The 15,086-nt window shown below is 39.0% G+C and overlaps 1 protein-coding gene and 1 long non-coding RNA gene across 4 annotated transcripts in view; one reads left to right on the forward strand and one right to left on the reverse strand.

The window, feature by feature from the left end:
- The window catches only part of PSEN1 (presenilin 1), a 73,228-nt gene extending 58,536 nt beyond the window's left edge, over window positions 1–14,692 (forward strand). For all 3 annotated transcript variants that reach the window (XM_058739580.1, XM_058739582.1, XM_058739581.1), the window contains 4 exons: window positions 1,690–1,776; window positions 4,522–4,695; window positions 11,589–11,707; window positions 13,433–14,692. In XM_058739580.1, coding sequence (XP_058595563.1) covers window positions 1,690–1,776; window positions 4,522–4,695; window positions 11,589–11,707; window positions 13,433–13,588 — 536 coding nt within the window. In that variant the 3' untranslated portion in view covers window positions 13,589–14,692. The remainder of the gene's footprint in view (window positions 1–1,689; window positions 1,777–4,521; window positions 4,696–11,588; window positions 11,708–13,432) is intronic.
- Window positions 5,275–9,482, reverse strand: LOC131517464 (uncharacterized). Its single transcript, XR_009264606.1, has 2 exons — window positions 9,187–9,482; window positions 5,275–5,750 (listed from the first exon to the last, which is right to left on the reverse strand). It is a non-coding gene; the product is annotated as an uncharacterized LOC131517464 (long non-coding RNA).
- Window positions 14,693–15,086: the final 394 nt, after the last annotated feature.

Raw genomic sequence — 15,086 nt, forward strand, 5'->3', positions numbered from 1 at the left:
CTCAGGTCATGAGTTTGGCTCAGCTCATGAGTTCGAGCCCGCCGTCGGGCTCTTGTGCTGACAGCTCCGAGCCTGAAGCCTGCTTCAGATTCTGTGTCTCCCTCTCTCTCTGCCCCTAACTCACTCGCATTCTGTCTCTGTCTCTCTCAAAAATAAATCTTAAATAAATAAAATAAATAAATAAATAAACATTTAAAAAAGGTAAAAAAAAAAAAAAAGAATTTTCAGCTTCTTTGTGTATTTGTTTCATAAGTTATTCAAAAAGTCTAAGGGTATTAGGAACATGGATATAATTATATATGGATATAATTATAAAATCAGTGATAACAAGCCAGAAATTCATAGATGCCAAGTGTCTTATTTAAAATTGCTTACTGTGACCATAGATTAGACTCAGGTTGCTGCTAGGATTTGGTTTCTGCTATAGCCCTATATGCACATGTTTATAAGTATTTTTGTATTATTGTTAGTGTATTTTGGGGATATTTCCCAAAAGTGGTATTCCTGAATAAAAGGGTTAATGCACAGGTAGTTTTTTTTTTTAATTGAAGTATAGTTGACATATAATATTATAGTAGTTTCAGATGTGATTCAGCATTTATGCACATTATGAAATGCTCACAGTGGTAAGTATAATTACCATCTGTCACCTTACAAAGTTCTTATATTACTGACCTATTCCCTATGCTGTACTTTACATCCATATGACTTATTTTATGACTCAAAGCTTGTACCTCTTAATACCCTTCACCTGTTTTGCCCATCCCCCGTCCACCCTCCCCTCTGGCAACCACCAGTTTGTTCTCTGTATTTATGGATTTGCTTCTGTTTTGTTTTGTTTATTGATTTATTTTAGTGTAGTAGCATAAACATCTAGGTTCGTCCATGTTGCAACTGGCAAGATTTCATTTTTTTTGGGCACATACAGTTTTATTAGAGGTTACCAAATTCTCTTTCAACAGGAGCTATGTAGGAGCTATACCATTTTTTAACCACCTGCAATATAGGAGAAGCACCATTTTAAAGTATTCATGTTGTCCTTTAACTAAAATGTGACAGAGATGTGTGTATATACCTAGATCTATATAGATATATATGTTATTTTTATGGAAGGGACATAGAATAAGCCAGTTGACTATCCCCTTTATGTTTGTTGCTTTTAACCTCTTTTTAATACTTGTATATCATGTAGTGTTTAGCATTATGAGAAATCCAGAAGTGAGGCATAATGTGAAAGAAACTTATTCAGTCATCCTTAGAATCATCGTGATCATCTGATGCTTTTGTGAGCCCTGGTTTGTTCTCTGATTTAGTTCCAATAAGTAATTTTCATCAGTGATTTCACACTGTTTTAGGAAATTCAGCTAGTCCAGCTTGAGTCTGACTGGCCTGAACAGTTTTCTCTCTGGTTACTTTGCAGGGACTGGAAATAATGAGGAACTGTTTTACAATAGCAGCTGCAGTTGGGAAGCTAGAGTAAATGCTCAATTTTAGGATTTTTTTCTTTAATCTGTCCAAATCAAAGAAAACCTTTTATGGTTTTTAATATGCATTTATTTCTGATTGTTAAAGATACTTAAGGCAACATTAAGAAGATTGGTGATTTGTGTAGGAAGATAATGGCCTGTTCTCTAGTCACATACTTTCTGTGTTTAAAGTTCTTACCTGGACTTTTATCTTTCCCAACAGCAACAATGGTGTGGTTGGTGAATATGGCAGAAGGAGACCCAGAAGCCCAAAGGAAGGTATCCAAAAACTCCAATTGTAACGCACAAAGTAGGTGACTTTTATTTGGTAATTTCCTGTTTTTTTCTGGGTCATCGTCCTGTTATATTGGCTGACAGTGAGCTAAGAAGCAATGATTTTAACCTCTGTCTTTGGTCATGGACTCTTGAGCACCTCCTGAAAGCTGTGGTAATATCCAGTAAATACAGATAAATATTTAAGGAGTTCAGACACTCTAAACCCAACTGCACACCCAAGGCACCCTAGGTGAAGAACTTCTGCCATTCAGTGCCCTTAATACCAGTATGGAAAGGTTCAAATTGAGGCTATGATTTAAAAAAGGAAAAATAATCTTGGTCTCGAAACCTGTAAAAATGAGAGCCTCTTATCTGATATGGCCAGGGTAATTTAAGTATAATTTGACTTGAGATGCAATCATGTTTATACCAAGAAGATAAAATATTCCAGGTGGACAGGACTTTCTGGAGGAGAATAAAAGTAATGATCCAGGGTAGGAGATCAAAAGGCCTCTGTGGGTACTACCGAAGATGTTAAGGAGAACATAAGGTAGGAGTTGGTGGAGAGAACTGGAATAATAGCACACCATAAATAGTCAAGAAGAAAGGAAAGTTATTTTTAAAACAAAAAGAGCTAACCTTATGAGGAAGCTGAAAAACAGGCAGAGTAAAGATTGGTAAGAGAAGAAAAAAGGGTCTCAATCGAGTTACTGTTTGTCAGCAAAAGGGAAGTTGGGGTTTTATGGAGCCAGGAGATCTGCCGAGTTGGTGCTAGGGTGACTGCAAGGAGGGCACTGTCCCCTGGGAACCCCACAGCAGCCCTGGTAGAGAAGTAGGAAATATGTTGGAAACAGTTGTTACAAGGCCAGTTATTATGTTAACCTGTGTGAAACTAAAGAAAATTAAAAGATAGTTATCTATGAGTTATGTATGTGAGTATGAATGTGGTTTTGGTACATCAAGATTTTATTCTTCTAACAAATAGTGATTGAGCTCCTGTGTGCCTGGTATTTTCCTGGGCACTGGGGTACAGCCCTGAACAAGATACCTTGTCCCTGTGGAGCTTCTAACCTATTTGGAGAGATACAGATGTTCACCAACTAATTCCACAAATAATTCATACACTTGTGATCAGCCTACAAAGGAGATGTATAAGTTGCTATGACAGTTTATAGAAGAGGAATTTCCTTTACTCTGGAAAATCAGGAAGGCTTCCCTGAGGAAGTGACAGTAGGTGATGAACCAGCTGAAGATTTGAAGAACTTTCTAGAAGAGGAGACATGGGGAGAGGCCTTGTAGTTAGAAGGACCTGGCTGAACTTCAGAGCTCCTCAGCGGGAGTGCTGTGGTATTTTGGGTGGGCAATTCTTCATTGTGTGGGACTTCCCCTCACTGCAGGATATTTAGCATTCCTGGTCCCCCACTCACTAAATGCTAATAGTGGCTTTGAGGTGTTGCAGTAACCAAAAAGGCCTCCATCCTGGTTCTTCAAACACCCCCTGGAAGGGAGGTGCTACCCCCTAGCTAAAAACCACTGTGTTAGAAGAACTAGAAGTTACATTGGAACAAAAAGACACAGGGCTCCCAAGAGGGATGTCTGAAGGTTTGGAAGTAGGAGTGAGGAGGGATGGGGCAGAGCAGGCAGTGCAGTTTTTATTTATAAAGCTTATGCTTAGCTTATGTTTATATGATTCTGTAAACTCCAAACCATAGAAGATTCAGGTTTTGTGAAGACATGGTTAAGAAAAAGAATACAAATTACAAATACAGAATTGCTCTGGCCCCTCCCAGAAGAATTCCATGCAGTGAGAGGCCTGAAGGATGCAAGCTTTACTTGTTCATGGTAAACCTCCCTCTGCTATGAGCATGTTTTACCTTTATTAGAAATAATAATAAAGGAGAGAAAAGGTATTAATCAACTTCACATGTATTTTAATTATTTTTAATGTATGGAAGTTTCTCAGGACTTTCATGTTACGCTCACAGTTTTCAGTAAGATTGATCATCGTAACAAAAGGACTGGCCCATAAAAAAAATTCACCCCCACTTTCCTACCTCACCCCACCTCCCATAATGGTATGCTTTTTATCCTGGCCACTGAAGCCACTGGTGAGCTCCATCATTTAGGAAGCTTTGGGCAGCCGAGATCAGATCTTTGTTGCTTTAAACAAAGAAGAGTTATGTTCTCTCTTGTGTTAACTTAGAGTTGAGTCCTAAGGTGTAGGCATTTGTGGGGTTGGGGAATTTTATGGTTCGTTGATATCATCAAGGGCCCAGGTTCTTTCCTTCTTCTGGTTCCGTCATCTTTAGATACAATCTTGGTCCTCAGTCTACTGCTTCTCATGGTCAGAAGATGGCAACTACAGTTCCAGGCATTTTATCCAGATAAGACATCATCCAGGGTTGGAAAGGGGCTGTTTGTTTCTTCCTTGAGTCTCAAAAGAGTGAGAAAAACTTCCCCCCAAATTCAGAGCAGACTTGGCCTCAACACACATTGGCTAGTACCAGCCTCAGCCTTAGAACTGTCATCGGGAAGAGTCATGTGCAGGATAGGTGGAAACCCAAACAAATCCGGACTCTGCCTTCAGGAAACAAGGAGAGAAATGACTGTCGGGTAGGCAACCTCCAGGTACTTTTACAGCTTGTGATTTGTGGTTTAGGAGCCAGCTAACCTAGTTGCAGTGACAGTCAGGTAGTTACTGTTTCCGTGTAGTTTTTTTAAAGGTATTAACATTTTTTTCTAAGTATTACAGAGCTGTAATTTCCACTTTCTCTTGAAGGCACAGAAGGTGAGTCCCAAGACCCTGTGACAGAGAGCGATGATGGTGGCTTCAGTGAAGAGTGGGAAGCCCAGAGGGACAACCGCCTAGGGCCTCATCACTCCACGACTGAGTCACGAGCTGCTGTGCAGGAACTTTCCAGCAGCATCCTAGCCAGTGAGGACCCAGAAGAAAGTATGTGTGTTACTCTATGTTAAAAAGTCATGAGTTCCTTTAGGTGCTACATTACCAAATCCCTCAAAAATAAAATGGATCAAGAGTGGTACAGTCTAATTCTGAATAACAGAGTATAGCATTTAGTGGGAAATATTAATAGTTGTTGCTTTTCTCCTAGTTACATTTGTTAATGGGCCAAATTCTGCCCCTCAGATTTTTGGAAATGGCCTTTTACAGCCTGAACTTTGGCATTTGTTTTAAAAGATAAAAGATTTTTTGGAAATTATTATTCCAGTAAGACTCATAACTACAATATTTATGTACAAAAATTTCATTAGTATATTTCCTCTTTGCTGTGTAGAGACCTGTGAGTTTGAATGTTTCAACCTTTTACATCATTATTCCCTTTGCTGGCAAGCACTGTATTTTATTAATTTTAAAGACAAAAGGATTTTGGTTATTGGGAGAAATGCAAGCATTTCTTCAGTGTCTAAGATATGTTGTTAGCAGTTGGGGTTTCTTGGGAACATTATCAGCCAGTAGAGCCCCTCCCCACCCCCCCCACCCCCCTTGGTTAGGGCTCAGTCGTCTCTTCAGTCTTAGAGATGTGATTTATTAAGAGATTAGCACATTTTCCAACTAAATTATTCTCTGTGGGTTTTTTTTTCCCCAGAAAAGTGAAACTCTTGATTGATTACAACATTACAGTGAAAATATTAAGTACTTTTAAAGAAACAAACACCTAAATTTCTTAGCTTCTTTACTCACTAATCACTAATTGTTATGATCTTGACATTATCCTTGAGCTTCAGCAGAACACTTCTTACATACAGCAGCTCAGGTTTAGTCTTTTAACTGGGTCAGAACTTGGCACATACTTAACTTTGGTGCTTGGCTGAGTTTTCCAGATGTTAGAGTCCGCTACAGTCTGTGACTTTCACACTCCAGGGAAACTAGACACAGTTGCCTCGTCTTACAGCCAGGCTTAAGCTTGCCTTTGCTGATATATTCTCTGCCTGCAAAGTTACCACCATAATGAGGTTGCATCTTCTTTTCTCTTTTCTCAAAGGTGCCTACAGCCAAAAGAAAGAAGTAATAACAGCTGTTGAGTATATAGCAGTCTTTCATGACTGACCTTGCAACTTGAGTGCTCTCTCCTGATCATCTCTCATGTTCTCTTTGTCTCTACTTTTTTTTTTTTTTTTTTTTTTTTTTAAGGAAAACCCAAGTATTGCCCCTCCTAACTTCAGAATATTTTCTTTATCTGGGACCACTATAAACTAATAATTGACATTCTTTCATCATCTTAGCATCCAGTAACGTAACCATCTCTGAACAACCTTTTAAAATCAGCATTTAATCGAAAACTGAAGAGTTTTTTAATTAGAAATGTAAAATATTAAAAAAAAAAATTTTTTTAGACATTTATTTTTGAGAAACGGAGAGAGACAGCATGGGTGGGGGAGGGGCAGAGAGAGAGGGGGAGACACAGAATCTGAAGCAGGCTCCAGGCACCCCTAAAATATATTTATCCCATGTGAAGGCAGTTGGTCTTCCTTTTAGTGAATTTCAGAATATACTTCCCTCAAACATCATGCCAGTAGCGGGCTCATCCTAAGTGTACTACTGATCAGTGGACTTAAAATTTATCAACGTAGTAAAATTAGCCTGTTGTTTTCAGGAGTGGAAATTTGACTCTACAGATTCTTTTCTGTAACCTCAGGGGAAGTGAGGGAGAGGAATTTTACTATTCAAGTAGAAGAAGAGCTTTTAGTAGTAAAAAGGTAAAATAATACATTATGGGCAGGTTGGTTTTTTTTTTAAAGACTTTATTTTTAAGTAATCTCTGTACCTGACATGGGGCTCGAACTCACAAGCCCAAGATCAGGCGTTGCATGCTCTACCAACTGAGCCAGCCAGACGCCCCACGGTTAATTTTAAAACAGTCTCATTACTTCCAAAAGAAATCCCACAATCCTTGGCTGTCCAGCTCTCCAGTCCCTCCCATCCCCCCCACTTAAAGTACACAATGCAGTGATTTTTACTGTATTCACAGAGCTGTGCAACCATCACGACAAGTGAATTTTAGAACATTTTCATCATCTCAGAAAGCAAGTCTATACTCATTAGCTCCCATGTCCCCCCTACACCAACAAATATACTATCTTAGATTTGCCCATCCTGGACATTTCATATAAATGGAATCCTACACTATATTATCCTTTGTACTAGTTTCTTTCACTTAGGCCAATGTTTTCAAAGTTCATCTGTGTTGTAGTATGTGTCAGTACTTCATTTATTTTTGTAGCCAAATGATATTACATTTTATGTATATACCACATTTATTATCCATTCATCAGATAATAGACATCTGAGTTGTTTCCATTTGGGGCTGTTATGCATAATGTTGCTATGAACATTCATGTACCAGTTCTTGTGTGGACATGTTTTTATTTCTCTTGGGAGTGGAATTGCTGGGTCCTATGGTAACTCTGTATTTTACCTTTTGAGAAACTGCCAGACTGTTTTCCAAAGCAGCCATACTATTTTACATTCCCACCAGCAGTGTGTGAATGCCCCAATTTTTCCACATCCTCACCAACACTTATTATCTTTTTGATTATAATCTAGAGTAGGTATAAAGTGGTGTCATTATGGTTTTCAGTTGCATTTCCCTAATGGCTAATGATATTGAGTAATTTTTTGTGTGCTTATTGGCCATTTTTATCTTTTCTTTGGAGAACTATATTCAGATTCTTTGACCATTTTTATTTGCCTCTTTAATTATTGAGTTGTAATGATTCTTTGAATATTCTAAATACATATTTGTTTTCAGATAACTGCAAAATTTTTTCCCTGCATTATTTTAAAAATCTCATTTCTGTAACATTTTTTTTCTGAAGAACTTAGTTTTAGTTTCTTATAGCATTTAACATTTGAAATTGAAATCTAAGTCTTTCTAAGGCTATTATATATTTTAGCCTTTATATGTGCCAAGAACGTCTCCTGTATTATTTTTTAACTCATTTTTTTAAATGTTTATTTATTTTTGAGAGAGAGAGAGAGAGAGAACGTGAGCAGGAGAGGGGCAGAGAGACAGAGAGAGAGAGAGAGAGAGGGAGGGAAATGGGGACATGGACACAGAATCCAAAGCAGGCTCCAGGCTCTGAACTGTCAGCACAGAGCCCAGTACGGGGTTTGAACTCACGAACCATGAGATCATGACCTGAGCCTAAGTCAGATGCTTAACCGACTGAGCCACCTAGGCATCCCCACCCCGGCCTTTTTTTTTCTTTTTGTTTACTTATGTTTGAGAGAGGGAGACAGAGCACAAGCAGGGGAGAAACAGAGAGCGAGGTAGACACAGAATCCGAAGCAGGCCCCAGGTTCTGAGCTGTCAGCACAGAGCCTGACACGGGGCTCAAAACCACAAACTGTCAGATTGTGACCTGAGCTGAAGTCAGACACTTAACTGACTGAGTCACCCAGGTGCCCCTAATTTTTAATTCTTGATAACAGCCCTGTGTAATAGCTCATAATCCCCATCTTAGAGCTGAGGAATTTGAGGATTAAAAGAAGTTAATGCTCTGGATCATACAAGTACTTAAATAGCAGCACTGGCCTCTTCTGTACATGTGAAACTGGTGTGTATATTCATCAGTCTGGGAAGGTTAGCAAGTTAAAGGGTAGCTGACCCAGTAATTCATAGCATTGGATTTCATGGGTCATATGTTTATCTTTTCCGCTAAGGAAGACTTCACTCTGGCTCCCACAACTCAAGAACACTGGTTTCTCTGTAATATCTTATTAACCAGCCCTCTGCTTATTTCTCACCCACATGTGGAACACACTATACTTCTCAGGGCCCTCTGCCTCTCTCCCCTGGAAGTGGTTTCTCTAACCCAGGCAACATGAACGTTAAAACCAGGGTCAAACTTCAGTTGGGAATAGTTACTTAACAGAAAAATGAAAGCCACTTTTAAAGCTTTATGGATGAATAATGGATCCCAAGTTAAAACATATCTTTTGAATCCATGTTTTAGCCTTTACTTTTTTTTTTTAACATTTTATTTACTTTTGAGAGACAGAGCATGAATGGGAGAGGGGCCGAGACAGAGGGAGACACAGAATCTGAAACAGGCTCTCCAGGCTCTGAGCCGTCAGCACAGAGCCCGACGTGGGGCTTGAACCATTGAACCGTGAGATCATCACCTGAGCCAAAGTCAGATGCTTAACCGACTGAGGCACTCAGGCGTCCCTAGCCTTTACTTAAGTGTATATTTTTTTGAAAAGAATTTGAAGGGAAAAAATGTTGGATAACAGAAAACCTATAGCCTTTGCATTTCTTGTAAGTTTTAGGATCAGCTTGTCAATGTCTACAAGCTACATTTCAAAAAAATGGGAATGTAAAGAATTTTGAATACCCAAAACAATTTTGAAAGAGGACAAATTGGTGGATTTATACTATGTGATTTCAGAACTTACTCTAACACCATAGTAATTTGGTACCTGGGTGGTTCAGTCGGGTAAGTGTTCAACTTCAGCTCAGGTCATGGTCTCATGGTTCATGAGTTCAAGTCCGCATCTGGCTCTCTGCTGACAGCACAGAGCCTGCTTCAGATCCTCTGTCCCCCTCTCTCTGCCTCTTGTCTGCTCACGATCACTCTCTCTCCTTCAAAAATAAATAAACATTTAAAAAAATTAAATAAAGCCATAGTAATCAGTTCAGGCACAAGGAGAGGCATATAAATCAGTGGAACAGAATTGCTAGTCTAGATGTAAATACTTACATTTATGGTCAATAATTTTTTTTACGAAGATGCTAAAATAATTCAACAGGAAAAGGGTATGTAATCTTTTCAACCAGTGGTGCTGGGACAATTAGATATCCACGTGCAAAAGAATGAGTGGAAACTCCTGCCTCACCCTATCCATCCATCATATCCACAATCAAAAATGAACTCAAAATGGATCATAAACTGAAATGTAAGTGGTTAAAATAAATTTCTAGAAGAAAACGAAAGAGAAAAACTTATGACCTTGGGTTGGGCAGAGTTCTTCAATACAACACTGATACATAGAAGAAAAAATTGATAGATTGGACTTCACCAAAATTAAAAACTTGCATTCAAAAGATACCATTAAGAGGAGAAATATTCGTACACCCAATTTCATAGCATTATCCACAATACCCATGAGGTGGAAGCAATCCAAGTGTCCACTGATGGATGAGTGTATAAATGTGTATACACACAGTGGAATATTACTCAGCCTTAAAAAGGAAGGACATTCTAACATGCTGTATAACATGGATGAACTTGAGGACATTATCCTAAGTGAAGTAAGCCAGTCACAAAAAGACAAATACTGTATGATATGAAGTACCTAGAGTAGTCAAACTTAGAGACAGAAAATAGGATGATGGTTGCCAGAGGATGGAGGGAGAAAAGAAGGAGGAGTTTGTGTTTAATGCGTACAGAGTTTTAGTTTTGCAAGATGAAAAGAGTTCTGTGAATGGATGATGAGGATGGTAGTACAACAGTGTGAGTTTACTTAATGCCATTGAGTTGTATATTTCACTATTAAAAAAATTTTTTTTGAAGATACCATTAAGAAAAGGAAAAGAGGGGTGCCTGGGTGGCATCAGTCGGTTAAGCATCCAGTCCTTGATTTCGGCTCAAGTTATCATCTCACAGTTCCTAGGATCCAGCCCTACATCAGGCTCTGTGCTGATGGTGTGGAGCCTGCTTGGCATTCTCCCTCTCCTCCTCTCAAATAAACAAACATAAAAAGAAAAGAAGACACAGACTGTGAGAAAAGCTATACAAACCACATTTCAAGTCTGTTCAAGACTTGTGTTAAGGATATATATATATAAAGAATGCTTACAACTCAGTAATAGGAGATTACCCATTTAAAAAATAGGGACATGCTTTGGATAAACATTTCCGCAAAGGAGAAATATAAGAGGTAGTAAACACATGAAACTCTGCTCAACACCATTATTCAGAATGGCTATAATCAAAAAGGCCACCAATATCAAGCGCTGGTGAAGGAAGTAAAGAAACTGGAACCCTGAGGTCTTGCTGGTGGCAATGTAAACTGGTGCAGCCAGTATGGAAAACAATTTGGCCGTTTCTTAAAAAACTAAAGATAAACTTCCCATATAACCCAGCAATCCCATTTGTAGGAATCTACCCAATGGAAATGAAAACAATGTCCACACAAAGATGTGTACGCCTGGTCACAGCATGATGTTCGTAGCACCATTATTCGTAATAGCCCCAAAATGAAAACATTCCATTGTCCATCAACTAGTGTATTCACACAGTGGAAAACTGACCAGTAAAAAGAAAGTGCAGACAAGTGCAACTTCATGGATAAACCTCTAAAATACATTACGTGAAAGAAGCCCGTCACAAAGACTACAAGTGTTACGTGTCCATTTTATGAAGTGTCTAGAAAAGCCAAATTTATAGAGAGAGAAGACATCAGTGTTGCTTAAGGCCTAGGGTGATGGAAATGTGGATTGTGGTGATGGTTGGACAGCTCTACATCTTTTACAATAATTGAACAATGGGTGAATTTTATGAAGTAAATTATAGGGGTTCTTGTGAAGATTTGTTAGAACAAGTGCCAGGTGTAAACCAGGCAGTCAGTAGATGACTGCTGTTATTTATTGTTCCTTGTTATATGTAACAACAGCATCTCAATGTTAAAGACCCCAGAGCCAGTCATACAGAATCTGAAACTCATATTGGAGGAAAACAAAAAAGAAAGAAAACCTAGCTAAAGCCAAAATTTATATGTCCTTTACTGCTTTCTCATTCAATACAGGATGGAATGTGGCAGTGACACTTTTGAATTGATGGCAAAAAGTAACATTTATATTCATAATCTTTCCTTTTTAGGGGGAGTAAAACTTGGATTAGGAGACTTCATTTTCTACAGTGTTCTGGTTGGTAAAGCTTCTGCAACAGCCAGTGGAGACTGGAACACAACCATAGCCTGTTTTGTAGCCATATTAATTGTAAGTATACACTAATAAAAACATGTCTGAAATCCTCATCTCAGAACTCTGATTATGCTGTCCCTTTAAGGTTGTCTGTTTTATTTTTTGTTTTTTAAAGTTTATTTATTTTGAGAGACACAGAGACAGCACAAGTGGGAGAGGGGCAGAGAGAGAGGGAGAGAGAGAATCCCAAAAAGGCTCCGCACTGCCAGCACAGAGCCCGTTGCGGGGCTCAAAACCACGAGACCATGAGATCATGACCTGAGCTGAAACCAAGAGTAGGACACTTAATGGACTGAGCCACCCAAGTGGCCCTAAGGCAATCTGTTTTCACCCTAGCTGGGCTGAGTGTGCCATTCACCTGGAGAGCTTTTTAAAAACAAATTAACTGAACCTCACCTAAATAGTTTGCCACCTGGCCACCCATTAAAATTACCCATTAAAATTGTGCATCCCTGCCCTGAGATATTTAATGTTTTAATTGTGTGGGTTTTTTTTAATTCCCCGGAAAGTTCTGATAAGCACCTCTGATTGGGAACGGCTGCTTCAAGCCTGGCAGCGTAGACATGTAGGAAAATAGCTGTGTTAGATCAGTCTTAAAGGGGTACTCATCCTCACTTTGTTCCTGAGTCTGGTGGTGGTTTTGCCTTTAATGCCACAACCTGCAGCAGGCAGTATTCCGGGGGCAGCAAGTCTGAGGCGAGAAAAGCTAACACAATGCACCATGCCACATAGGTCTTGCTTGTAGCACCACAACATGAACCCCGACGCTTTCAAAACTATAAGTAACTCTTAAGGTATTTCTTACTGGTATTTTTGCTAAAGATGTGATGTCTGATATGTATCCATGAAGTTAGATGAGAGGTGAGTTGAGAGCCATTACTTACGAGTTTATTTTATGCTGACCTCTGTGGTGTATCGTGATCATAAAACCAGTTAGAATTTTCATGTGTTTTATTTTTCTTTATTTTTATTTACTTTTCTGGATGTGTTGTATCTTTTAAGAGGAAAATGACTTATTTTGGATAAACTTGAAATGCTCAGTTTTCAGACATTGTCTTAGTAGTTAGGGTAAAAAAACGGACAATATCATATGGCTGCTCTGTGTTTACAAGAAAGCAACACAGGTGTTCTCCTGCTTTCTGAAGGTGCATATTACACCACTTTGCTGTTTTCGATAACAGAAAGAAATCCAAGGAAGATTTTTGCTTTTACAAAAAAGGCTGTTATACTAATGAAGGTCTTTCATTAAAAAAAGTGGCATAATTGGAACTTTCAGGAAGTGGGGATATGCTTCGCTTTATGCTGTTTCGGCTTACAAAAGGCTTCATAGGAACGCTCTACTTTCAGATAGAGAAACTTGTATATGCTTCATGAACTTGTATTGGTTTATTCTGTGAGCATCTCTTTGCCCCCCGTACAACATAAAGGATGCTTCTCGCCTCCAGGACTTTAGTCAGCCAAACTAAACTCACAGTAGCCAACTCAATATTTTAAGTAGAAATTTCAGTATTATTTAATTTTTAAAAAATAGTTTTATTTTTAGATTCTATTCCTTACCTAGAATTAAGTGTGTGCATAATGAACTCTGTATTGTAAAGGAAAATAAATGTTTCCAAACGTAACAAAAAAATTGCCCTAAAATGTAAGCTCAGTGAATTAAATACTTGTGATTGGGTTGTTTTTGCATGAAATACTTTCCTAATTTTGCCTGAGTTTGTGTCTCTCCCCTCTTGTCCACAGGGTCTGTGCCTTACATTATTACTCCTCGCCATTTTCAAGAAAGCTCTGCCAGCTCTTCCAATCTCTATCACCTTTGGGCTTGTTTTCTACTTTGCCACAGATTATCTTGTACAGCCCTTTATGGACCAGTTAGCATTCCATCAATTTTATATATAGTATATTTGCAATTAGAATCCCATGGATTTTTCTCCTTTGACTATAATTAAACCTGGGGAGGACAAAGATGATTTTACTGTGTCCACATCTAACAAAGGCAAGATTCCCAGCTGGACTTTTGCAGCTTCCTTCCAAGTCTTCCTGACCACCTGTACCATTGGGCACTGGAAGAAGATGTCTACAGAAAATGGTTTTGAACACACGTCATCGTGACGGACTGAGTCCCTCGGTGCAAAAACTACCAGATTTGAGGGACAAGGATGAGGAGGAGGGACGGACCAAGAAGTTGCTGTGCTCCCACCAGCAATTTGACCCTTGGTCACAGGTGGATTTTACCAACACTGCAGACTCTCAGGACTACCATTACCGAGAAGTTAAATGACACGGTTTAAACCAAACAGGACTCTTCATCTTAAACTACATGTTGAAGATCAACCTAATAAACCTGTATTGAACTCTGAACCTTTTCAGGAGGTATTGTAAGGAGAGCAGGCACCAGCAGCAACACGAAAAGGTTTTTGAAAAGGGGCTCTAACTTTCACTTTCAAACCTTTCTGCTGCAGACTTATCATTTTTAAACAAGACTTTTTTTTTTTTCACCTTGAGTCAAGTCAGATATGTAGGTTGATTTTGAAAATTTTTGTTTTCAAGCACTGAAACTCATCTATGGTTGCATTTCTTCCCATGGCCAGTCTGAACTTACTTGCTTTATCCTAAAAGTCTTAACCTCAGGTTCCAAATTCAGTAATTTCTGGAAAGAATGGAACTATATCTAAACGGTTTCCTGTCAGCCTTAGGTGAATTCTGGGTTTTCCACCAAATTCTTTATTTTTAGACATACTTGTAGGTTTACTTGCCCTGGATGCTTCCATTGTTCCCATCTCTCCCTGACTCCCCATAAGCATTCTCTTCTACAGCAAATGAGACAGCTCTGTTGTGGTAGCAGATGATCCAGTTATTCTAGGATTTTACTCTTTGTGTGGTGCAAAGAATGTGTTAATGAATCAGTGCTGTCAGCCTCACTGTCATAATTTCTTCAGTAGCAAATACAATGTGTGCCCAAAGACAGTAGAATTAAAGAAGAGTAAAATGGCTGGTGAAGCACTTCCTGTCCTGTTTTTTCTTTTTTTTACTACAACCCATTCATTGTCTCTGACACTAGGTCAGAATTTAAACCAATAGCCAAAAGCTGGTGGATTATAAAGTCAGTTGTATCAGTACAAAGCAAGAATTTGGAGAAAGCCATGATTTTACTCGGTGAGCCACGGGAGAACCAAGGGTCAGGAGGCAAACCAGATGCCGAGAAGAGAAAAGATGGGACCACTAACAGCCAATGGGACAAAATGAGTTAATGTCCCGTGGGCGGATCTTAAGGAGGAGAACCAAGTTATTCCTCAAGAACCTCACATTGGGTGTTTTGTGCTTTCCCTTCTGCCTTACCTTTCATTTCAGTGTACGTTTGTACCTTTGAAGTGGGCAGTGGAGTTGAGGTCCTGCG

The sequence above is a fragment of the Neofelis nebulosa genome, chromosome 7, assembly GCF_028018385.1.
Source record: "Neofelis nebulosa isolate mNeoNeb1 chromosome 7, mNeoNeb1.pri, whole genome shotgun sequence".
In the NCBI taxonomy this organism is placed as follows: Eukaryota; Metazoa; Chordata; class Mammalia; order Carnivora; family Felidae; genus Neofelis; species Neofelis nebulosa.